Below are 27,006 nucleotides of genomic sequence, written 5' to 3'. Positions count from 1 at the left end.
CGGTGACCCGGAACGGGGGTCTCCATGGGCACAGTAGGCCAAACCGGCTTGCTTGGCTAGGCTAACGTCCATAAAATTGTCCCCGGCACCCGAATCAATAAGAGCCGCGACGGGCAGTGAAAGGTCCTCATATTGAAGGGTGGGAGGGATCTGGAGACGGAGTTTAGTGGGTGCAGGAGTAGGGATAGGGCTCGTCAGTACCCCCACATTCACTGACGAGCCTTGTCTTTTGGCGGAACAGAACATGTTGCCACACGGTGAGTGGGATCACCACAATACAAGGCACTCACCGCTGTATGCGACGGGGTCTCTCAGCAGGAGTGAGAAGGGTGTGACCCAGCTGCATGGCCTCCACAGCGGGTCTCCGGATGCGTTGACTGGCGAGGTGGCTGGAAACGTAGGGAAGGTCGTCTGCGACGCCGGGTGGAGCAGAAGTCTGTTTGACGGGATCCGGCCGGCCGCCTCTTCGCGTCTCCTCTCTCGCCACCTGTGTCCGAGCGTAATGGCTAGGGAAACAAGGTTGTTAGGGAGTCGGGCTCATCCCGGAGTGCAAGTTCATCCTTAACCGTTCACATAATCCATTAACAAACACCCCACGTAGTGCCTCTCGTTCCAGCCGGATCAGTAGCCAGTGTCTCGGAAACCCACCGAATAGTCAGCACAGTGTCAGCTCCTGACGGAGGCTAAGCAAACGCTTAGATGCACACCACTATCTAGGCGGGGTCAAAAACAGCAGTTAAATCCGCAGAAAAATCATCAAAAGAGATCTCAGTAGTGAGACGGCTAGTACACACTGCTTTATGCCCAAGCTAGTGCTCTGCCTCTGAGTAAGCCTATCACGTAATGTACCTTGGAAGCGTCCGAAGGAAGGACAGCGGGCGTTGCGGAAGATGAGTCCACACTGCAGAAGGAACCCCCGGATTGTCCAATTCACCTGAAAACGGTTCAGGCGAGCAGATGGGAGGGTCGCGGTGAAGGTGAGCAGCAGCCATGACAGGGGGGGCAGGTGGGAGGACAGGCTGAGAGGGAGAGGTAGTGACAGACAGTTTATCTACCTGCTCAGTTAGCTTGGACTTGGGCGATAAAGCAGCTGGTGTTTTCCAACAACGTGCGGAGAAGCTGGTCATGTTGTCCGAGTAGGATTCCCTGGGAGTGAAGAGCCGCTGGGCACCCTCACTGCTGGTATCCTGTGGTGTTTCCGCGGGGTCATTTTTGGCCAGTTCGTTTCTGTTAGGGTTCATTCAAACCCGAAACAGAACAACCACGGACAACAGGAAAGGTAACAAAAAGGTTTAATCCACACAACACACAAAAACCAGGGACGGGAGATGGTGAAGGTGTAAGTGGGTAATCCAGTCCGGGAAAGCTGCACGAGTGGTGATGGAACACAGAATCTGTGACGGGAACGAAAAAAACAAAGTTAGTCAAATAGAAGCTTAGTAGAGCAACGAACATAAGTGACTGGCCTAGTTACCACTTGGGAGTATGTAACGAACTGGCGCTGAAGAGGGGTCAGCCCGGGTATAAATACTGCAGTGGTGGTGATGGTGATGGACGCAGCTGTGCTGGTAGACAGGGATGGTGATGTGGTGCAGCTGAGTGGTAGACCTGTGTACCTTCGGACGCCCCTCAAGTGGTGGACAGACAACACAGACACACGGGGAAAGAGGGGGAATGGAACAGGAAAGGCAGCAGACCCACAACAAGAACGTAACTAACGCAGCGTGTATTGGTACTTTTTACTTGAGTACAGACTAAACATCAGAGACTAACCCAAACCCCCCTAACCCTAACTATGTCCAAACTAACTCTCCAACCCATTTTCCAGTTTGATGAAAACGAAAGATAAGAATCAGGCTGAAAAGTTTACTCACCAACAGTTTAACCTGGAGGAAACATCTGGGTCAACAACACGGACGGAAGTGGAGGACCGAGGAAGACTTAGACCTTTAATGTCCCTTATCAAGACACCTGATCACCAGCTACAGGACACCCTACACATACACCACACACACACACACACACACACAACACACACACACACCACACCACACACACACACACACACACAACTATATACACACACACACAGATCCAAAGTGTAACATTATAATCAGTGAGAGGAAGGTTGAACATTAACAGTCTTCATCTCAGCCCTTAGTAAATAAGGAAGTAAACTTTATTTATAACGCACCTTTCACAGACTAGAAGGTCACAAAGAGCTTTCAGTAAAAAAAAATAAAACAGCAACACATAAAACACTGAGCCATGTTGTTAGTAAAAGCTCGTCTAAAAAGAAGTTGTTTCAGGTGTTTTTAAAAGTTTCTACAGAATCCAAAGCTCTCAAAGCTAAAGGAGAGAGGTCCAGAGCCTTGGATCCACCACAGAAAAGACTCGATCACCTCTGGTTTTAAAAGTGTTCTGGGGACAGGTAGAAGGTCTGAAGACCTCAGAGAGAGACCAGGAGTGTGGGGGGGGGCAATAGATCCTGGATGTAAGCGGGAGCTTGACCATGCAAGGCTCTATAGTAGTGATTAAAATGTTTATAATTCACTCTAAAACCTACTGGTAGCCAAAGAAGAGCCTTAAGCCCCGGGAGGGATGGGATCTCCTGCTGGTCTCAGACTAAAGTCCTGCTGCTGGTTCTGTACAACTTGCAGTTTGTCCATAGAGATGATTTGTTTAAACAAGTGTACAGAACATTACAATAATCCAAACGTGAAGAAATAAAACAGAGACCAACCCTGGCAGCAAGAAATCAGGGTCCACCTGCCCTGCAGCTCAGGACCAGATCAGACTCGGACTCACTCCTCTTATTTTAACAGCCTGACCTTAAGAGTTCTTCAGGTTCTGCAGAATGACAAACTACGTTTCTGGAAAAAAGACTATTGTACTCAAGTAAAAGTATGAATACTTTGATGAATATTGTTTAAGTAAACGTAAAAAACACCTATATGAAAAATTACTCAAGTAAGAAGCAGTTCATTTAAAATAAACTTTAAGTAAAAGTTATTAGTTACATAAAAAACCTGTAAAAACGACATGGGATCTCTCCCATGTAGTGAAAATAGGACAAGGGGTCATAAAATTCAACTATTTTGTTTTAAATAAAGAAAAATCTATACAAATGCAAATTACCAGACTAGCAGCTAGCTTCTACAGCTAATGTCTATAGCCCAGACTAGCAGCTAGCTTCTACACACCTAAGTAGCCCGTATGCGCAGATGTATGTGAATTAATTTAGCCAGCCTCCTACATACGTTGTCCTAGGGAAGGGGGGGGGCAATTCATTCCCCAAGGGGCCACATGAGGAACAGGGGCTGTTGTGGAGGAAGTATAGAGGTAGTAAGTATTAAAAGCTAAATGTACAACGTATACGTCAATGTATGTGTGACACGGACACTTGGAGAGATACCTGCTGCTGTACAAGTTGCTGATCTTCAGCTCATTAGATGGTCAGTTAGCTCCATCTAGTGGACAGATAGTAGAACTCCATCATCTGAGGGGGGACTTCTCTCACACTGACTGGGTCCAAGAGTGTATGGCTGCAGCCTGGAGCGTCCCATGTCATGCCGTCCCGCTTGGTGGTGCCATCCCCGAGCTTCTACTTTTCAAAATAAAAGCTTGCATTGGATAAAATACTTTAAACAATAGGCCATCTGTCTTACTTTTCAAAGTAAAAGCTCACGTCAACTATCATGCTAATGAATAAAAATACTAGAATTTTTTTTTTTTTTAATATATAAAAATATATGTCCGTCTCTAAAATAAATAGGCAAACTAAAAGATTCCTGATGGAGGACTTCTCTCAGACTGACTGGGTCTGGGACCGGTTGGACTGGTTCTGACGTCTCTCTGACTCTGACGTTATGAAGACGTCACGGCGTCATCGGATCAAATGCACATCGACACCAAAAATTCATACGTTGTAGAATTATTCTATTAATGTCAAGAAGTAACACAGATGTAGAAGACATCCCTTTATACGTATATATGGTGAGTGGAAATTCACATTGTTCACTCAGTTTGGTTCATTTAATACACACTGGACAGTGAGGTATTGGGCAGAGGTGGAATAACAAAATACATTACTTACGTTACTGTATTGAACAGTTTTGTTGTGTATTTTCAAGTAGTTTTAAAATGTACTTGATTTTAAGATGAAGGATTGTATTTTGCTACATTACCGTACTGAGTAAAAAGAAATTAACAAAAACTGAAAAGAATAAAAATAAAATAAATAAATCACACCGGCTAAACCACTACACCAGACCTGGGCTTTCTTTTTTGAGCCAACGTATGCAGTCTTCTTCTCTGGTGGCAAGGCGCAATTAAAAAGCAGTAGAAGAAGTTTGAGGTGTGGGAGGGTCGGACCATGGGTGTATAAAGAGAACGGTCGGACCCCTGTGGCGGCGAGCTGAGACCTGAATGGGAGACATTAACATGGACGGGAATCAGCTGTTATCCCTCAAAAACATCAGCTCATGGGAAAGAAAGAGAGGTCGATACAGAGCGCCGAGGTTTTAACCAAACATGGACGCACAACATCGCCACAACACTACGCCATTTTCTGAAGGGGAGTTTCTAATTACTTTTCAGGTTTTTCCCTTCTTGTCCAATGAAAACCACGTATCTCCAGATGTGTGTTGATGTTGAATGTTTGTGATAAACTGAAGTATTATGTCATAAAAAAGAATAAATCTGTAAAATAAGAAACTAAATGTCAAAGTTCTACTCAGTTCAGTTTAAGAAGAAGACAGATCAAATTAATAAAACAAATGATTATACATGGGTTAAAAATCCCAGAATTAGCCAAAAGCTCGCAAACCAACAAGTTCTTAACTCTGCAGGGGGCCCAAACTTTTGCAGACGTCATTTATTTGTTTTGTTATTTTGAAAGTATAAATGATGAAATAAAAACCTAACTTTTGTGACATATAATATCTAATCTGTCATTTGGAGATTTTTCCATCGTTTTGGCTTCTTTATGCACATTAATACACATTTTTACCTGGGGTGCCAAACCTTCGAACCCAACTGTAGTTATTGTTGTTTTTTCTTGACGCTGCACTTTCATGAGTCTCTTTGTAGTTTTGCTTTTAGAGCTAATGTACGTGTTCAGACTATTTCGGCTTCTCTCCGGTGTGAACACGTCGGTGGACTACTAGGCTACTCGTCCAAGAAAATGTTTTACCACATAGATCACAGCTGTACGGCTTCTCCCCAGTGTGAATGCGTTGATGTCTTTTAAGCTGACAACTCCGTGAGAAAATTTTCCCACATTGTTCACACCAGTACGGCTTCTCTCCGGTGTGAACACGCTGGTGAGCTTTAAGGCGACCAATCTGAGAAAATGTTTCCCACAGTGTTCACACCTGTGCGGCTTCTCTCCAGTGTGAATGAGCTGGTGAGGTTTAAGGCGACCAATCTGAGTAAAGGCTTTCCCACATAGATCACAGCAGTACGGCTTCTCTCCAGTGGGTCTACGCTGGTGGGCTTAAAGCCACTACTCTCAGTAAAGGGTTCCCACATTGACCACACCGGTACGGTTTCTCTCTGGTGTGAATACGTCGGTGGATTACTAGGTGACCCCTCATAGCAAAGGTTTTACCACATTGATCACACCGGTACGGTTTCTCTCCGGTTGGAACACGTTGGTGGACTACCAGGCTATCCCTCCTACAAAAGGTTTTCCCACATTGATCACAGCTGTACGGCTTCTCTCCAGTGTGTGACTGCGTTGATGTATTACTAGGTGACTCTTCAGTGTGAAAGCTGCCCCACATTGATCACAGCTGTGTAGATTCTCTCCAGTGTGAACTCTCTGATGAATCTTTAAAGTTCCAGATCTTGTGAAGGATTTGTCACAGTGTTGACAGTGATGACATTTTGGTCCACCGCTCTTCTCTGTTTCTATAGCAAACAGACAAACCAGAGAGAGAGAGATGAGAGAGAGAGAGAGAGAGAGAGAGAGAGAGGAGAAGAGAGAGAGAGGAGAGAGAGAGAGAGAGAGATAGTGAACAACCTTCTTAAACCCTGGACTTGCTCTCACTCTTCATACAATAATTTGTGACAAAATGAAGGAAAATATGTTCCGGTTGCAGACATGTAGAAGATTTGTGGATAATTGGAATTCTGCTGGGAGGTTTTCTAGCCATGGGACTTGGAATCTTCCTGAATCATCGTAAAATTGGTAGGACAGCAGCCAGTAAATTTGCCTCAATGCTGCCTGGGGAACTTAAAAAGGGTTTGAATGTATTGGATGAGAAGCTGAAGGTTTTACATCAGAGGGCTGATCAGAACGGTGAACTGTGTCGTAACATCTCAGACCGGGCTGTAGAGGCTCAGAGGAGGATGGACTCCATCAGGGCTCAGTTGGTGGACCTGCTTCGTGCAACCACCGGACTGACAATGAAGATAGGGGAACTGTCGAAATCAATACATGAATTGGATGCACGGATGAAGCTGAGGATGACAGAATTGGATGGACACTGATTCGGACAAACGCCACTGAATCAGCCTAAATTGGATTTAAACTGACTGTCCTTTTTTGCCCCCCCCCCCGAGCGGGTAAACAACCTGCAGCTGGCCTCTCTTCCTTAGCTGTCTTTATCTCTCCCAAGGACAAGGCCAAACTGAACTGAACTCTCTGTAACAACAAAACAACACAGACAGTCTGCCGCCTCACACCTTATCACACACACACATATACACACACAAGCCCACATACACACATACACACCCCGTCCCTATTCCTACCCCCTCCAAACTGACTGCCTCGGGGACCGACTTTTTTGTGCTTCTTCACCCCCCAAGTTAGACTAAAAGATGACATAAATACAGATGAAAATATTGTGACACTATGCCATTGCAAGACTTGGCCTCCACAAGCTGAAATAGTTTCACAGTATTTATTATATTACAAAGATGATGGCAATAGGCTTTTTAAAAAACTAGTGAAAACTGGCTGCTGAAACACCGCCCCCCCCCCCCATGTTTGATTTGGAGATCCAGGAAGATTTATTTCTCCAACATGAAGGTAACTACCAAGTTGGATTTGACGTTACATGTGAAGTTGGATGTGGTTCAGAAATAGAAGAAAATATTAATGCACATTAATAATCATCTGGAGTATGTGGAAAATGCGGAGAGGGTTAACAACCAAACTGATAAATGATGTTCAGGGAGCTTTCACAGCAGCGTCGCCCTGTTGTTTCTACAGTTTTATTAGGACAGTTAATCCCATTGCAAGACCACCAGCAGCATTAGGGCTGCACAATTAATCGAATTTAATCGCGACTTCCCACGATCAAATTTGCGTGATCGAGCGATTATTTGTTATAAAGCGTCATTTCATAGAACGCTCCAGGTTTTTTGCAAAGCCCATCTACCGCTCCGTAAAGCCGTCTGCTCATGAGCCAGTCAGAGTAGTTCACTGCACCGTGCAGCTTATTTTCTAGATGTAGACAGTCCCAGAGGACAGAGTAACGGGAGGAAAACTCAACAGATAGCAGTCGGTTATACTTCAGTCTCGAGGTTTACCAGTTTACCAGTAAACGCAACACTTTGTCCCGTCTGTTGTTTTTCAGACAACAGCAGTGACCATTGTTAGTCGGAGCTAGTAGCGTCTGTTAGCTGTTAGCTCTTCTAGGACGCACCGGTGCTACTAGCGTCTGTTAGCTCCTCAAGGACGTACTGGTGCTAATGTCGCATCTGCTGCAATGCTGTTTATATGGATATGGTTTAATTTTCCGTTACATGACCCATTTTGTCTGTAAAGCCGTGCCTGTTTTGAATCTCTCCTTTACTCTCTCTCCTCTTACTCTCCGTGCCCTGCCACACAGCGGCCGCCGGTCCACACTTCTGACATTAGTCCACAGTTTTAATTGTTATTAACACATCTGTATATTGTTAAGGATGAAGGGCAAACCTGTATTTGTACCAGTGTTTCCGCGGGTAACTGCTATCGCGGACGCCATGGCGAAGAACACAGAAAACTAACTTCAGTTGGTAGAGTAACAGCGTGAGACGGAGCTGCTGGACCTGGGCCAGAGATGTGACCCATTGCGAGAATATCATAGTTCATAAAAATGCAGCCCATTGACGATACAGACATTTCATACACACGACGTGTGTATGCGCCGTGGACCCGTGCTGGACCCGTTCATAATGATCAGCCGTCTCTCTGTGAGTAGCGTCCATCACACACCCTCTCGCAGTTATTAATAGCCTATGTGACGACAAAATTTGTTTTGGTTAAAATCAACAAATAATCGTGAGAATAATCGCGATCAAAATTTTGATCAAAATAATCGTGAATATCATTTTGGCCATAATCGTGCAGCCCTAAGCAGCATGCTACTAACAATAGAATAGGGTCAATTCATAAAAAACATAACATTTCCTTCCATTGTTTTGCAGACGATGAACAAATCCATTTGTCTGTAAAAATCAGTGATGAGGACACACTTCAGCCTTTGCTGAACTGCCTGAGGGATCTGAAAATATGGTTGGATCAGAATCTTCTCTGTCTCAATGACAATAAGACGGACATCGTTGTGTTTGGTTGTGCTGAACATGTTAGTGCCTGTTCTTTAGCTTCCATATTCATTCTTTTACCAAGAATCTGGGTGTGAGCTTTTAAATTTGACAAACAGATTAGTTCTGTTGTTTAAACCACTTTCTTCCAGCCTTGACTTTGGGCTAAGGTCAAGCCTTACCTGTTGCGTAATCACTTAGAAAGTCATATATGCATTATTAAGTCTGGATTAGACTACTGTAACTCTTTGTGTGTTAGATTGAATCAACTTTTAACGTGGACCAAGAACCACATTACCTCTTTTGGCCCCGCTCCACTGTCTGTTTAAGGATTATTCTAAAATTGTATTGCTTATTTTCAAGCACTGAGGTCTTACAATCAGATTCTCCTCAATCTGGCCAGATCAAGGTTAAAAATTAAAATAAATTGAGGCACCTGGCACCGTTGTTAGGAAAGAAAATTGAATTTTTTCACCTGGGCAGTCTCAATTTATGTGGCCGGTGCACCCAAGGAGAACATATGGGAAACTGTGCTTCTGACCCCAGGAGTGGGGATGTGAGGTGTAAACATAGCTAAAGATTTTGTATGAAAATGTAACATCGCTCATAGTGAACACAATTATCACGGTTTTTGATATTATCGCAGTATTTTCAAAAGTGTGTTTAATATGTTCAGAAAGCACTGTTTATCATATTACAAAAATAAAGGCAATAGGCTTGTAAGAACTATTGAAAACTGGCTGCTGAAACTCCGGCCAACATGAAGTTAACGATGAAGTTGTATTTGACGTTACATGTGAAGTTGGAAGTTGTTCTTAAATACAAAAATTAATAATGCACTTTGAACGTTATTTACCAAACTAAATGTTAAAGCCACCGGCAAACAATATGAAGAATTATATTAATTTCTCTGTATTAATTAACATAACTAACATATTGCTCAGTAACACAAACTGAGAATAAGGCACATTTATTATGGCACACATATCTATAACGGAGCAAACAGTGTAATACACCTTTAACAGCGAAGCACGTGGCTCCACAGGCTGGTGATAACACGTTGCTAGGCATCAACACATGGCTGCACAAGGAATATTAAACCATTTGCACATCTGTCAGAGACGCAATAAGATACACAGCAACAGCAATAATGTGAAGGCAATAGTCTCTCTCTCTGGCTGTGTCTCTCTCTCGTCTGAGCAGAGCATCCTGGCGTTCAAGCGAGGACGAGGAGCGACTAGGTCGTTTAACGGCAATTTACTCATGAAATAAGTTACTTATTACTGTCATGTTATTATTACATGTTTAATGAAAAAAATTCCTCCCTTTTTTGCAAACCAAGCCGTGAGGTTGGTGATCCATTGCAGCCCGACTACTAGACATGTATGTATATGCATGTTCATATCACAATGTCGAGAGTCATTTATATAAAAATCCTAAAAGACATTAGTGAAAGTGTCTGTGTGCATTCATTAATATTGAGATTAGATTCCTGGTCTCTTTAGTCTGGAGTAACCTCTTTCCTTCACTCACCTCCTCCTTCTTCCTCTTGCCCTCGCTCTTCTGAGTCTCCCGAGGCCTCCCTGACACCTTTCCTCTTCCCTCCTCCTCCTCCACCTCCTCCTCCTCCTCCTCCTCCTCCTGGTGTCTCTGCAGGTACTCGGTGATCAGGTCCAGGTCCAGGTGGTCTTGTGGCTCCCATGTGTTCTCCTCACTGGAAAGGTGAGTGCAGACAGAAGATCATCTCCTCACACTTTGTTTTTTAGGGAATACATTCTCACTCTAGCTGCTAATTTGGATTATTCCTTTTATCTGTTGCCATGGTGATAGGTTATTTGCGGGTCTGTGTGTGTGTGTGTGTGTGTGTATGTATATAGACCAAAATCACCAATTATTAATATTCTAGACTCATACTTACTCTGAGAACCCCTTCCATTTCAGCAGAAACTCTACTCTTCCCTTCACCACTCTGCGGTCCAAAACCTTCTCCACCACATACTCCTCTTCTTCCTCCTTCACTGCTACATGCTCCTCCTCCTCTTCCTCCTTCACTGCTGCAGGCTCCTCCTCCTCCTCTTCCTCCTTCACTGCTGCAGGCTGCACCTCCTCCTCCTCTTCCTCCTTCACTGCTACAGGCTCCTCCTCCTCTTCCTCCTTCACTGCTGCGAGCTCCTTCTCCTCCTCTTCCTCCTTCACTCCTGCTGCAGGCTCCTCCTCCTCTTCCTCCTTCACTGCTACAGGCTCCTCCTCCTCTTCCTCCTTCACTGCTACAGGCTGCTCCTCCTCCTCTTCCTCCTTCTTTCCTGCTCTGGTCGCCAGCTTGACGTCTGCCCCAAGAGGGGGTGGGAGGTTCAAATCGAGTAACCGGGGTAACCAATGATTTTTCTTGATTGGGGTTCGCTACTTAACTCTCAGAGGAGAAACCCTGGAAAGTAGAATCACGGAGTCAGTGAGTGAGAGAACGAACCGCCGTCCTCGTCTCCAAATCTGTTTATTACAAATTCTCCCAAACACAAAAGCATAAAACAGTCCTCAACAACAATATTCCCCTCGTTAAAACATGTTTCACTTCAATTTGAGAACCGGAACACCATTTTCTTTACTCCCCATTTTTCAGTGGGCAAAATCTTCCACACTCAAATTCCCAGAAATAGTCTTAAAATAAATATCACCTTTACTGTACCGTTTCAATAATAATATATATCTCTTCTTTCTACCTCCAAAACTCCTCCATTATACTAATGTCATCATGGAAATCATAAACCCTCTTTGGCTGGAAATAAATATTCAAACGACTTCAGAGTCAAAACATGAACCATCATACACCTGGGGATAATAGTTCATCTTATAATACATTCCTTTACTAATACTCTGTAGAACTTTTAGGAGGAACTCCCGTTTAAGAGTTAAACAACATTTTAACATTAACAATCCTGTCAGGATACGTTAAAAACCACGAAATAACTCATTACCAGGGAATGGAAGCACCAGCACCCAGAATCACACACACAACCCTATGTTAGCATGTTAGTTAGCAGTAATTAGCCTGTGTCTATGTTAATGTTAACTAGCATGTTAGTTAGCAGTAATTAGCCTGTGTCTGTGTTAATGTTAACTAGCATGATAGTTAGCAGTAATTAGCCTGTGTCTATGTTAATGTTAACTAGCCTGTTAGTCAGCAGTAATTAGCCTGTGTCTATGTTAATGTTAACTAGCATGTGAGTTAGCAGTAATTAGACTGTGTCTATGTTAATGCTAACTAGCATGTTAGTTAGCAGTAATTAGCCTGTGTCTGTGTTAATGTTAATTAGCCTGTTAGTTAGCAGTAATTAGCCTGTGTCAATGTTTATGTTAACTAGCATGTTAGTTAGCAGTAATTAGACTGTGTCTATGTTAATGTTAACTAGCATGATAGTTAGCAGTAATTAGCCTGTGCCTATGTTATCTCCTAACATATACCTACCTCTCCGTCTCTGCTGATTGGGAATGATTGAGATTTCTCTTGCACAGCTACCAGAAGACTTACAGCTTTCAGACAGGTTGCTCACGTCACATCTACGTCTTCAAGCTCAGTTGGAGTCTGCGCAGTAACGCTCAGCATCACCGGGAAAGAGCTTGAGAGAGACTTGACTGGTCTCCGTCCAGAGCAACGGGACCTGTTGGTCCATTCCTTTAACTGTCTATGATCCCACCCCGATACACACCTGTTAGCTAGCCGCTAGCTCTATTGTTTACGAAACTCGTTTCCCGCGGTTACAAACGCGGCTCTTTAGCTCGCCTTTACACATAATAAACTCCATAACTAACCCACCACAGCTTCAGTCCACCATACACACGTCAGAAGGAAACCGGCTGTTGTCATTTTTACCGAGTACCAACCTGGAAAGCAGAATTACGGCATCAGAGAGAGAGAAAACAAACCGCCATCCTCGTCTCCAAAGAGGAGGAAAGTGTCCGTCACCTTGGTACCGTGGTGTACCGATACCCGCACATTGGTTCCGCTTTCTTTGTTCCCCCGCTACGTTAATATTGCTTACCAATAAAATTTGAAATTCGTACTAAACGCTACGCTAGTTATGTTATCCCTTAAGGGTGTATCACACATTCAAGCTGAAATAAATGTGGCGATATGCTGCTCTATACACACTAAAAGTAGTGATTATTTGCATGGTGGGTTTGGTGATGGTGATTTCGGGGCTGTTTCATGTTATGAATGTTATGTTGTTTTCATGTTAAACTAAAAGGATCTTACTCTTTAACTAAAGGTAAACTAAAGACTCTAAGAATAATAATCTGAGTCTGTCAGAGACAACAACAGAACCTTTAGTGGACGGAAACTTTACCTTTGAATTAGGAGTTGAAACACAGACACAACAGGAAGAATACATCATCAAATAATCAGCATGTGGCCTTGTTTTATTGAACTCATTTTGCATTAAGTTGTTCCACATTCCCCGACATTTAAAACAAGTCGATCATTGACGTTATTCTACAAGTCAGATGAATAAATCAGCCGACCCAACTCCTACGGACTGAGCTACTGCCCCCCCCCCCCCCCCCCCCAGTAGTTATCACTTTGACTTTCTGGCTTAATTATGACTTTGTGAGGAAAATAACATAAGGAGACAGATCTGATCAGATCTGCTTCACAGGGCAGAGTGTGTGTGATGGGGAACAGACTGAACTTTGATTTCAGCAGCTGATCTTCAGTCAGTGTTTCTGTCCACAGGAGAGACTCTCAGTCCTGCAGAGGACACAGAGACACTGAGGAACCAGAGCCGACCCCAAACCCAGGATAGAGAGGCTGAGTGAATGTGGTGTTGAAGGTGTGGAGATGGATCAGTGAGTCAGAGGAGACTGTGTAGAAGGACAGAGAGCCAGCAGGAACGTCCACATACACTGCTACTCTGTTAGAGACAGAGCAGGAAGTGAGGACTGTTACTGTGTCATTGTGCCAGACATAGTAACCATCTTTATCAGAGCAGTCCAGTCTCCAGGAATGATCATTAGATCCAAACACACAGTCTCCACTGCCTCCTTTCCTTCTGATTCCTCTGTAACTCACTGATATCTCAACCTTTCCTCTCCTCTCAACCTCCCAGTAACAGCGACCAGTCAGACTATCTCTACACAGCAGCTGTTCCCACCAGTCAAATCTGTCTGGATGATCAGGATATGACTGATCCTTCTTCACACGTGTCACCTTCCTGTTGTTGTCAGACAGTTTGAGTCTTCTGTATACTGTGTTTGTGTCCAGTTCCAGTTCACAGACATCTGATGGAGAGAACAAGACACAATACAGCTGCAGGTTATCATCTGATCATTTATTAACAACTTTACTGACAATAACTGAAAGAAAACCCTTCAAACGTTGATTTGATATTCAGCTGTGAGTGATGTTTAACAATCCAGTTCTACCAACATGAAGAGTTCCTGAACATGAGAGTCAACATGTCAACAATGTCCAGCTTCTTGTCCTCGTGTCGTGATGATCCAAATCTAGAAACATCAACTGAATAAAGTCTCACTAATAAAACTGTCCCATCTTCTTCTACTGCAGCACAAAGCAGCTCTGAACCATCTGCTTTCTAAAACTGCTATTAGCTGATGTTCAGTTATAGAAATACCAGTTTATGGATGAAAAATTAGGATTTATGGTATGTTTGTGTCTGTGTCGTATATCTGATACCAGGTCTCCCATCAGGGAGGAACTGGAAGATAAATCTACCTCAACTCACTTTATTCACCTTTTAAACATCTTTGGGACATTAATGAGGCTGTGTTGTGTTCATGGACTGTGAGTTTTTTCAACGCTTATTTTTTAAAAACATCCAGAGATGAAAACTGAAGGTTACTTGAACACAACTTATGTGTGAATAAAAAATAAAGAACCAAAGTTAGCATTCTGTTGGCTCGACTGCGCCACAGAGACTGCGCCTGTCTGATGTTTACTGAGTGGGAGCTCGATCTTTAAGCCATAAGCATTTGCTTTATGGCTTTTTGAGGTTGAGCTGCACATGTATGCTTATCAGGCTATTTTCCTGTTACTCAGAAATTGGGGAAGCTGACTCAGGCGGAAATGTAGAAGCTGGACATGCATTGTATTGTTCTTACATGTCAGTTGGACTCTGACTTTGAATTCAAATATTTGGCATCCAAGAACATTTTTAAACTGATGATGTATCAGTCATCTTGCTGGTGGTTTCTTGGTCACAGCAACAAGCTTGATCATTGACATACAGTTGTACGCCACGTATCACAAAACTGTTGGGTGGGGCCTTATGTATTTGCTTGTATTACATCAAGTGACCTGCATAACAATGACCATCTGAGATGGCAACAGTACTCACTGCCCGCACTCAAGTAGAAGTACAGATAATTGTGTTAACAAATACTCTGGTAAAAGTAGAAGTACTGATTTAACTTCTTTACTCAAGTAAAAGTAACAAAGTACAGGCTTAGCAATTTACTTAAAATCGCGGAAGTGTCTAATGAAAAGGTGCAATGTGTTCGAAAGGCACTACAGTTGTGTACAGTAAGTATTGTGTTAAGTGAAATATTGGGTCAAGGAAATGACAGTATTCAATTAAAAGTAACATACACTTTTTTATTACCTTATAACATAGTTATAATAGTTATATTTCCTAGTGCTGATAAACCTTTAGGATTTATGTGTAGCAAGTGTAAACATGTTTTACTTATATGTTTTGTGTGTGTGTGCGTGCGTGCGTGCGTTTGTGTGTGTGTGTTATGGGGTCGTTACGAGATTACAAATATTTAATTATCAAGACTTATGATTGCAGTAACAAGGTGATATTGATAAACAGCTGTTTCAACTGTCCCCCTGGCTGTTACTCCATGGATTTTAAGTAATTGCACAAATATCTGCGTTTATACAATAATTAATCAAGGTGAGACATGGAAAAGCAGTTTTACAAAGATGAAAATATATTTGGGGTTGAGTTTTCCCACATTTTACTGATTTATGTCAGTATCTCTGTTTCAGAAACACACACACACGCACACACACACACACACACAGACCTTTCTGCCAATAAATGGAACTCTGCATGGGTCTGCATTCTAATCAATGCCCCCTGGTGGCCACAACCTTTTAAAGACCAGCCAAATATACAGTCCTCCCCAATCACCAAAACAACCCTGGTTTTAAATGTCCTATAAGGCCAGCGTTAGGAATTCTACTTGAGAAGAACAGGAGAGACATTGACCTCTGGTGGACAGTATACAGGGAACAGCAGCATTAACAAGATGGAAGGGTTTGGCTTAGGTAAAAGGTTGCATTAGTTGTTGAGCTGCTGATCTCATGAAACTAATTACAGTTCAACAGAATATTGTTATAGCCTAGATCTTCTCATGGCACAGCTACATTAGGATTGGCACCACCTCCACCACACAAAGAGAAGGTGGTGTCACTGGCCCAGGGAGGGCCTTGGCCCCCTTTTAGCTCCGCCCCTATTAGTCAAAACTTCAATTATAAGTTGAGTGATAAAGGAACTGAAAAAATGGGACAGAGAGAGTTGCTGTGTAAGCAGAGAGAAACATAAAAGAAGAATGTGATCAGAGATCAGCATCATTTAAAGAAAACACTTTGACTAACACCTTCAGCACTCTCCAGAAGCTAAAATATGGAGATGGTTTACCATAATGAGGATCGTGAATATGGAAACATCCCTGATGCCTCAGTCAGGCATGTTGAATCAAAGATCTGCTCCGATGATGACAGGAAGTGGCTGCTGCAGAGCCTGGTGAGAAATAAATTCCTATGGTTTTACCTTTATAAGGTTCAGTTTTAAAGTGCAACAATGTTAACAGTAATCTACGGAGGATCACAGATAGAATAAATATGATTGCGTAGTGTACCTATATGTTGTACTTTCTTTACGTTCACAAAAGTGCTGGTTTTGCCTTTGACAGACTCAGATTATTATTCTAAGTGTATGACAACATTATCAAAAGGATTTCTAAGGAGGTTGACTTTTCTGTTAAAGTGTAATATCTGCTAAACCCAACAGACTCCATGGAAATAAAGATATGTTTCTGTTTCACTTGTAAAGAGGTTTTTCCAAGTTTTATTGGGTTAGCTCATTTGATAGAGCAGGTGCACATAGGTTTACTGCAGAAGATCCAGGGTTTGAGTCTGACCTGGGACTATTTTCTGCATGTCTTCCCCCTCTCTCTCACCTTTCATATCTAGTTGTCCTATCCATTGAAGGTGGAAATGCCCAAAAATAATATTTAAAAAGAGGTATTACAGAGAACTACCTCTGAAGGGATCCTTTGCCGATGCACATTTGCCCTATGGGGTACCATTGCAGCCCGGTTCTGCGGCTGCTGGTCACTGCTTTCTCGCCTCTCACTGGACCAATTTCAAAGATTGGTGTTCAAACATGTGATGTGGTTTAGGAAAGGGAAGTTTTGGGTCCCCTGCTGGAGCTGCTGCCCCCGCAACCCAATACCGGATAAGCGAAGGAAGATGGATGGATGGATACCCTTTTAAAACATTTTGAGAGCATCGTCTATAGGTTTACTTGTTTGTATAAACTAAATTGGCTGGAGCAAAAGTCTGTTGTGCCGTCTCTTTTTGCATACACTTTTCTCGTTCCCACGCCTAAAAACGCTTGGCCACGATCTGTGATCCTAATCGTATCTTCTACTGTACATTCAATCATAGCAAAGCAACCTCAAGGTTGAGTGCAGATGTGGAATTAGCTTCTTTTTTAATGTTTAATTTTGATTAACCATTCATGCATTTTAAGATCTTTTATTAAAGTTTACAATTTTTTACATTTTATATATATATATTAATTAGTTCTCCACAAAATGAATGTCAGGGTTAAGGTTGGTTATGTAATTGAAAACTCTGATTGTGTGTGTGTGTGTGTGTGTGTGTGTGTGTGTGTGTGTGTGTTCTACATACAGGTATAAAACGGTCCAGGCTGGCTGCTGTGATCCTTGGACTCCTTTGTGTGGTACAAGCTGCTGTCATCATTCTTCTTCTTTCTCCCTGTAAATATTCTGAACTTGTTACTAATTTATAATCTCACCTCTGTAACAGGAAAGTGTTAACGGAAACACCTCAGTTCCAGTAAAGTCATTCTCTTACAAGTTATGACAATCACATGCTCCAGAAGTATTTAGAAATATTATTGTCACTGTGCAGTAGGGTTGGACAACAATGTCATCTTTTATTTATTTATTTTAAATTTCAAAACAATATCCTTTACAACACTTACCGTATTCTTACAGTAAACCTTTGAATAACTTTTAGTCCTGATCAATAATTTACTAGATTTTAGTCAAGAAAGCCATGTTGGAAATTGTGTTTTACACTTATTAATCTCTTTATTAGTATAATCCATCTGAGAGAGAGACTGAGAGTCCAATATTGGCTAAATGTCCCTGTAAAGTTCCTAATTACGTACCAATGTCTTAAAGTTTCTATCCAAGTCAGCATTATTAAGTAGCAAAGATTAAATTTGTTTGGGACGCTGTAGAAGAAGATCAGAGATCCTTGTTTTGTGTTCTTGGCTGTTAAAATGAAATTAACCCCTCACAACCTAAAGTCTGCCGTCCCTCATATGATATAGCCACCAAACAGATGTATCACTGACACCACCTCAGCTCTGTGTTTCTTAGAGAACACAAACTACTATTAATCTGATTCTGTTGTAATAATGAAAACCTCTCCTCTCATAATGACAGTTTCAGAGAGAGACGAGTTCAAAAGAACCAACTTTGGTGAGTACGATGATGAAACTACTCCACTAATAAGGGTTTAGATCTTAAGGGTTGTACAGTATGTCCATGCAAGGTAAATAAAGATGTTACACATGTTAAATATAATATAAATATCCCAGTTAAATCCTGTCAGTGAGGACTGATGAGATAATTTCTCAGGCTGAACACTGAAGTGACAAACAGGAGCAGAAAAGAGCTAAAAGAAGAGTGGATAACAGGGACTTTGACTCATCATGTGGACAGATACACTACTCTAAATCAATAATAAGGCTGGTCTGTGTCTGTTGCATATCTATAAAGGAAATTGTTTTGATAACACATCAACCGAATGATAACTTCACAAAGTCACGTTGTTGTGTATGTTATCATGTTCCAGGAGCCTTCCTCCCCAAGTGGCCAGAAAATGAACAAAGATAAATGAATATATTATAATATATTTGTCAGCCAGTAAACTTTGTGTCCCGCAAAAAATAGGTCTCAGCATGCTAGATGACAAAGTGGCTCATTACAAGCTGTAAAAGGTAACTAATGTAAATGTTTCACCAAAACAAGTTCCTTCCCGAGGTGATTTAGCAGAGCCCCGTTCGCTCCCTCCAGAGCTCAGCGCCGCCCAAGACGATTGTGATTGGTTTAAAGAAATGCAAAGAGACCCCTGACCGTGTTTTTTAGTCTACGTGTGGAGGGCCCAGACCTTCCTCCACAGCTGTGTGGAGATTGGTCTGGCAATGTGAGACTAGGATTGATATGATAATCCACTGTTGGTGGTTTGAGTTGATCAGATCACTTTAGACTATGAAGGGCAACTGGCCACTATGCAGATTACAAAAGTGTTGATCAGTAAAAGGTGCACTATGAGTTCTCGCATAGTCACTTCTGTTGATGTTCCAAGTAAATTTCAAACAAAACCGAGCAAGCTCGCCCCTCCCCCCATGTTTCTGTTACTGTCATAACTAATTTGTCGTATTTTAGCCAGTAAGTCACGACTCACGACTTGGTAGCGTCATCACAAACCCTTCTGGCTTCAATTTATGGTAACAAAGTTCCACATCATAATCCACACTTCTTTTGCTTACTTCTTCTGCTGGAACATTCAGTGACACAGCAGTTTCAGTTCTGTGTTCCTACATTCGTGGAGAGGATGAGATCCAAAAAGAAATCATCTCAGGATCAATAGTGATCACTAATGCAGTTACAAGAAAGCTAATGCTACGATATTAGATGAAGAAGAGGAAAGAAACACCCTGTCATCTATAGATCAATGCAACAGACAATGGGGATTCTGTTTCAGATGTTGAGGCTAGTTTCAAAAACCTGACTGAGGAGAGAGATGACTTGAAGAGGAAGCTGAATATCTCAGGTAAGTAGGATGGATTTAATAATCAGAGTTGGGATCCAGAAGGGTGGATGGGAAAGACTCAATAAATCCCTAAAACCTTAGAGAATACAAGAAGTTTATCTTCCCAAAGTTAAACTAAACAAATGACCACTACTCTGATTATGATGACAAAAATGATAACCTCTCCTCTCTAAATGACAGTTTCAGAGAGAGACGCTTTGAAGAGAACCAAGCTGGGTAAGTATGATGATGAAACTACTTTTACCATAGAGAGCCGCAGTCACGCCCTTCTATTTCCGGTAATTAGAAAGACTTGGGCTTTCCACACAAACAACCGCACATGTGTCATTAGTATGAGGAAAAAAAAGAGATTTTATCTCTGTCACATGCGGACCGGGCTCGGACAGAAAAATGCGGCTTCATCAGCACTCTAATGTGGGGGGGCCAGATGTACGCCCGCAGCGCCATGGAGACACCATAGGTCTGGAAATGCGAGAGGGTCACTAGTGATCACTGATGCAGTTGTAAAAGAGCTAATGATACGGTATTACATAGGGCTGGGATATATATCAATATTTGATTGATATCCTAATATGAGACTAGATATCATGTCAGATTTAGGTTATTGTAAAATGGTATGAGTGGAGTCTTTTCCTGGTTTTAAAGGCTGCCCTACAGTAAAGTGATGTCCTTATCTGAACTTACAACACTGTTCCAGCTGTTGTTTTTTGCCTTACTCTTTAAATCCATCTCACTGATGATTATTCATCAAAACTGTCATTGTGTAAATATTTTGTGAAAGTACAAAATACAGTATATTGTGCAAAGATGGCGCCAGTGTGTGGGGCGACTCGTCTGCTTAGTATTTTCGTTGCTGTTGTTTTGTTTCTCTGTGTATGCCGCAGAGATGCATCTGCCTTATTTGTATACGATCGCCAAGCTCTTCTCAACATCCGAGCCTCAGTGGAATCGTTGTTTCCAAAATACAATCTGGGAGACCAAACTTCAAATCTCCCTCCCTTCTTATCCAGGATACCTATAGGCCTGCGGCGCTTACCCTGTGCCTATTCCCGTAAGAAACGTCTTAGAAGACGGGGAAAGCGGGGAGGTGTACTGGTGAGATCCAAAGCCTACCTGATGTCCACCGATGCGATCAGTCCTCGCCTCTGGAGCGATGGATGGTACCGTCGCTCCGCTGTCTACTCACCGGACTCTAGAGGCCGGTGGATCCGGCATATTACTCCCGCTCAAACTGATGTCTGCTACCCATCGATCGAGGCTCCTGTACCCCGGCGGATGCGGGCTCGTGGAGGTGGCGTGAACCACGACAACCTTCGGCCACTGGGCCGTGCTTCATCATCAGGCAGCTGGGAGCTTGTCCTTCGCATGGCCCTAATCAACGCTAGATCACTAGCAAACAAGACTTTCCTGCTCAATGACTTCTTCTCCTCTCGGGAATTGGATTTTATGCTACTGACGGAAACCTGGCTCCATGCTGGTGAGTCTAGCCCTTTCTCAGAACTTCTTCCTCCCGGCTGTACTTTTCTCAGCTCCCCGCGGACCACCGGGAGGGGTGGGGGTCTAGCGGCGGTTTTTAAATCCACTTTCCACTGCCGACAGACTCCCAGTGACATCTTTGCTAGCTTTGAGCTGCAACTTTTCGAGTTCAACCATCCTTTTCCTGTGCTGTGCGCGATTGTATATCGCCCTCCGAAGTTCAATAAGGATTTTATAACTGACTTTGCGGATTTTCTGGCGGTGATTGTGTTAAAATATGATCGTCTTCTTATTGTTGGTGATTTTAATATTCACGTATGCTGTGGAAACAATCCTTTGGCCAAAGATTTTATGAATCTAATTGATTCATTCAACCTTTACCAGTTAGTGACTGGACCGACACACGAAAAAGGTCACACATTGGACCTTGTACTTACTCACGGTGTCTGTGTCCATATTAAGGAAATCTGTAACACCGGTATATCCGATCACCTGCCTGTTCTGTTTACTGCTACCATCCCCTGCTCTAGGATCGCAGCTTGTCATCCTACTCGTCTTCAGCGTGTGATCAACCCGTCAACTACGCTGCAGTTTGAAAATGCTTTTAAAGAATCTAAACTTTGTAACTGGGATGGTGGCTGTGGTCTCAGTGCTGATGAGCTAATTTCCTCCTTTGGCTCTGCCTCCACTGACATCCTGGACTCTGTTGCTCCTTTTAAAATTAAACTTATAAAGCCATCCTCAGAACCATGGCTAAATAACACAACCCGCTCTCTTAGGCGCACTTGTAGACAAGCTGAAAGGAAGTGGAAAAAAGACCAGCTCCAGGTCTCCCTAGAAATTCTTCGAGACTGCCTTGCAAGCTATCAGAGAGCTGTAAAAATCGCTAAAACTACATTCATATCCAACATCGTCTCCAACAATAATCATAGGCCCCAGGTTCTCTTCAAAAATCTTAACTCACTTATAAATCCTAGCAATGCAGCTCAAATTGTGCCCACACTTACATTATGCGAAGATTTTAAAACATTTTTATTGGTAAGATTTCTATGCTTAGATCTTTACCAACCTCCTCTGCCATGGACCCTTCAGTCCCTCCAACATACTCAGCTGTCTTTAAGCAGTTTGAGCCTGTATCACTCTCCTCACTATCTAAGATAGTTCAGAGTCTGCGGCCCACAAATTGTCCTTCAGATATTCTTCCCTCACGTCTTTTAAAGGACGTTTTTAATACTGTCGGGTCCATCATTCTTATTTTAATAAACACATGTCTGAGTACAGGTTGTGTCCCAGCTGCTTTTAAACATGCTGTAGTGCAGCCTCTTATCAAAAAATCTGATCTGGATCCAAACGTTCTCTCTAACTTTAGGCCTATTTCCAAACTACCTTTTCTCTCGAAAGTGCTGGAGAAAATAGTCTTGAACCAATTACAAACATTCCTCAATAACCATGGCATCCAGGAAAAGTTCCAATCTGGCTTTAAACCACGGCATAGTACAGAAACCGCACTCTTAAGGGTTTTAATGATCTCATTTTAACAGTGGATTCAGGCAACTCTGCTGTGCTGGTGCTTTTAGACCTGACTGCCGCCTTTGATACCGTGGATCACACAATCCTTGTATCTCGCCTTGAACACTGTGTAGGTATCAAAGGTATTGTCTTGAAATGGTTTCAGTCATACTTGACTGATAGGAGCTTCTCTGTTCATTTAGCTGAACACTCATCGTCAGCTGCTCCTCTTACCTGTGGGGTCCCTCAAGGCTCTATTCTGGGCCCTATCCTATTTTCACTGTACATGCTGCCACTGGGTTCTATTTTTCAGAAACATAACATCTCCTATCATTGTTTCGCTGATGATGTCCAAATATACTTGCCAATGAAATCTATAACCAAAGAGTCTGTGCAGCCATTGTTTGACTGCTTAAAGGAGGTAAAAACCTGGATGGAGTTAAACTTCCTCACTCTAAACGATAATAAAACAGAATTCATCACGTTTGGAGCCCTTCAGCCTCCCAAAATCGATCCACTATAAAAAATCTTGGTGTTATTTTTGATACCTCCTTTACTTTTAGCAAACAAATCAGTGCAGTTGTCAAGACCAGTTCCTTCCAGTTAAGACTTCTAGCTAAAATAAAGGCCTATCTTCCTTTGAAAGACCTTGAAAAAGTCATTCATGCTTTTATCACTGTTCGGCTGGATTATTGTAACTCTCTATATATGGGCCTACCCCAGAAATCTTTAAATCGGCTCCAGCTAGTCCAAAACGCAGCTGCTCGCCTTTTAACTAAAACAAAAAAACAGGAACATATAACACCAGTCCTGGCCTCCCTCCACTGGCTACCTGTCCGTTACAGGATAGATTTTAAGATCTTGTTGCTTGTTTTTAAGGCCTTAAATGGTTTGGCGCCATCTTACCTGGCTGATCTCTTATGCCATCATTCTCCAGTCAGAACGCTGAGATCGTCAAACCAGCTGCTCTTGGACGTCCCAAGATCGAAGCTAAAAAACAAGGGCGATAGAGCCTTCGCAGTGGGCGCCCCCACCCTATGGAACAACCTCCCCATGCATATTAAAGCGGCACAGTCCTTACAAACATTTAAATCACTGCTTAAGACGCACCTGTTTGCTGTGGCTTTTAACCCTCGTTAACTTGGATTGAGATATTTTAAAGTGTTGTTTGTCTCCCTGTGATGTATTTTGGTTGGAGTGATTTTTACACTTGTTATTTGTGTATTTGATACTTACCCTGTTCAGCACTTTGGTCAACTGCTGTTGTTTTTAAATGTGCTATAGAAATAAAATTGACATTGACATTGACATACAAAAATCTTCCTGCAATATCAATATTGAGGTATTTGGTCAAAATATTGTGATATTTGATTATCTCCATACACTCCAGCTCTAGTTTTAGATGAAGAGGAACCAACAGATCATTTTAGACTATACAGATTAAAATAATTAAAAAATATTTTCATAAATTTAGATTCCTTAATGAATAGTAACAATGTGCTACATCATAATCCACACTTTCTTTCCAGCAATCACATTCAGCAGTTTCTGATACTCTGTTCTCTAAAGAGAAGAGAAAGAGAACTTGTGCCTCTCTAACATTCGTAGAGAATTCTGTTTCAGATGTGGAGGCTGGTTTCAAAACCCTGACTGAGGAGAGAGAGGACCTGAAGAGGAAGCTGAATAAAGTAGGTAAGTGTGATGAATAATTCAATAATCAAAGAAGAGGGCAAGTCCAATAATGGACAAATGCCTGTGATTATTATACATGTAAAGTTCCCAGTAAATATTAAGATTGTCCAGAAATAGAAGAGAGAGACCGATATAGGAGTGTTAATAAAGCGTTTTGGATGGTGTCCAACTGAAACCTAGCTGGGCCAACCTATGACCAGTGGGTTAAAGCACTGACCAGGAGAAGAGCTCCTAAATGCTGGACCCGCTCTTTATGTGGACGTCCCACTCCCTATCGCATAAATATTAAACCAGCCCGCCCTTGAAAGATTTCTAATGGGTCTGAAAAACACTGGCATGACAGCTTGCACACAAATTCTTAAAATGACACATGTATTGTAGTTTGTATATTATATTATATTATAAATATACTTTTTTTTGTTGATATTTAATTGTGAGTTGAAAATATATATATACATATAAACAACTAAAACCAAACGTGCCATTACATCATTTGTGCCAAGTAGCATTCAGTTACTGAATAGATCATACATAGGCACATAGACATTTGATATTGGCCACTTTTTTTTATTAAATCATCTTAGCTAGTGGACTGATCCATGTCACCACCAGTACTGCGTTGTCGTTGTTGCCGTTGTTTATTTTCTGTTTTTCTGTATTAAATCTTCCTTGCTGTCGGATGTTGGTGTGGTTTTATTGTCTTCTTATTGTCTTTTCTTGTTTTACTGTTGTATGGGCTCCGTGTTTAAATGTGGCTCCTTTGAGTGCAAAACAAACCCCCCCCCGGGGCCATAAAAGTTTTCATTCATTCAAAAACAATGGGAATGGGAATTTTTTTTTAATTCTGACTAAATCTACCTGGACGGTATGGGGAACACTGACATATGAAAAGATTATTTTTTGATCAATTCTATGGAACTTTAATGTTTTACTGGGAAGAAGACGGCCATACAACACGTAAATAGAGTTCCTGTTTTGAGTGAATGAGACACAAAATCATTATCATGAAGTTCAAAAATCCCATAACTCAACATGTAGTCCGTCCCAAACATCGTTCTGCATTTCAAATATGTCAACAATATTGCTTCCTTGTTCATTCTTCCATTACTAAGTTATAACATCAGTCCAAAAGGAAGAAAACTACGAGCTACAGAATGAATGGTGCAATAGATTTTAAGAATTTATATATTGGCTTTGGGAATGTAAACGGTTTTGCTCACATTTAATTCATAATTCTGGCCTTATGCAACATTTATGTCACATTTACATTTGTTGACTTTACAATCATTTTTATTTTCCACCAAATAACATATTGCCCTTTTGTTGTCCCAATGATAATAATGTTGTTCATTTGGGTTCTTTCTGTTTTCACTAAGCTCAAGGATGGGAATATTTCAGTGGTAGTTTCTACTACAAATCTTCTGTCACTAAAACCTGGCAAGAGAGTAGAGATGCCTGTCTTCAAAAGGGTGCAGACCTGGTGATTATCAACAGCAAAGAAGAACAGGTATGTGTGTGTGTGTGTGTGTGTTGTGTGTGTGTGTGTGTGTGTGTGTGTGTGTGTGTGTGTGTGTGTGTGTGTGTTGTGTGTGTGTGTCAGACAAAGTTTAAGAAGAAGAATACATCTAGATACAGGTTGATGCATTGAAATTAATTCAATAGGTGGGAATGTTGTAAAGATTCTGTTATATTGTTAAAAGTACTGATTCTTGACTCTTTTTTAAACAAGGATTTCTTGAGAAAATTTAAGAGGTACATGTGGATTGGTCTGACTGACTCAGAGACAGAGGGGACGTGGAAATGGGTGGATGGGACTCCACTGAATGAAAGGTTCACACATGTTTTCCATTTGGTCCATTCAAACTAAATCACTACTGTATCTTGTACTTCTTAGGTTGTGTTCTCTGATAAAAATCTCTTTTTTTCAGCTACTGGGCTTCCAGTGAGCCTAACGGTGGAGAAAGGGAGAACTGTGGTAACATATACCATTACAATTCGGAAAACAGCTTGAATGATGCACGCTGTCACTTGTTACTTAACTGGATCTGTGAATTGAAAGACCATCCATAACTATCCATAACTCTGCAACCAAACCAATATTAGATATTGATGATTAAATCTTCACAAAAACAATGTGAATGTGCTCATGTAGACAAGTAAAAACAGCATTTTAGGATTTTTCCACCTCAGTGTGTGATAATCTGGAGTGACCTGTTAACAAATAGAACAAATGTCCAACGAGTTCACTGCTTTGGCTGACAATAAAGAAGAAAAAACTACTGTATGTAGTACATGCTTTGAATTATTGCTCGCTGACTGAATGTATAACTGTTTAAGGATGGGAGGGGGGATGTGTGCGTCTGGCCACATCACAGCGGGGTGTAGTCCCCCTGTAGTTTTTCTTTTCTATCATAATTACACTGACTTCACCTTCTTTAACTCTGTGTCAACTTGACAAGTCTTAGTTTGTAGTCTTACGTTTTCTAGGATAAGAAGAAATATTTACTGGAAAACGAAGAAGAGGGCGGCTGGGTCAGCTTAGTTGTTAGAGCAGGTGCACACATACAGAGGTTTCCTCCTCAACGCAGGCACCGCGGGTTCTGCTCCGACCCGTGGTCCTTTGCTGCATGTTATTCCCTCTCTCTCCTCTTTCATGTTTTCATCTGTTCTGGGGA

The 27,006-nt window shown here is 41.9% G+C and overlaps 1 protein-coding gene across 1 annotated transcript; it reads left to right on the top strand.

The window, feature by feature from the left end:
- Window positions 1–5,622: 5,622 nt before the first annotated feature.
- Window positions 5,623–26,401, top strand: LOC116677203 (C-type lectin domain family 4 member M; the record flags this gene model as incomplete). The annotated part of the gene is made up of 8 exons (XM_032507842.1): window positions 5,623–5,643; window positions 16,301–16,304; window positions 19,565–19,654; window positions 19,835–19,870; window positions 24,263–24,331; window positions 25,708–25,838; window positions 26,061–26,161; window positions 26,260–26,401. Coding segments are annotated over 8 exons (594 nt in total), but the record flags the coding sequence as incomplete, so codon positions are not given.
- Between the last annotated feature and the right edge of the window lie 605 nt (window positions 26,402–27,006).

This window comes from Etheostoma spectabile, unplaced genomic scaffold (assembly GCF_008692095.1).
Source record: "Etheostoma spectabile isolate EspeVRDwgs_2016 unplaced genomic scaffold, UIUC_Espe_1.0 scaffold00004570, whole genome shotgun sequence".
NCBI classification, from domain to species: Eukaryota; Metazoa; Chordata; class Actinopteri; order Perciformes; family Percidae; genus Etheostoma; species Etheostoma spectabile.
Note: the sequence above shows the minus strand (reverse complement) of the source record. Positions and strands in the feature narration are given on the sequence as shown.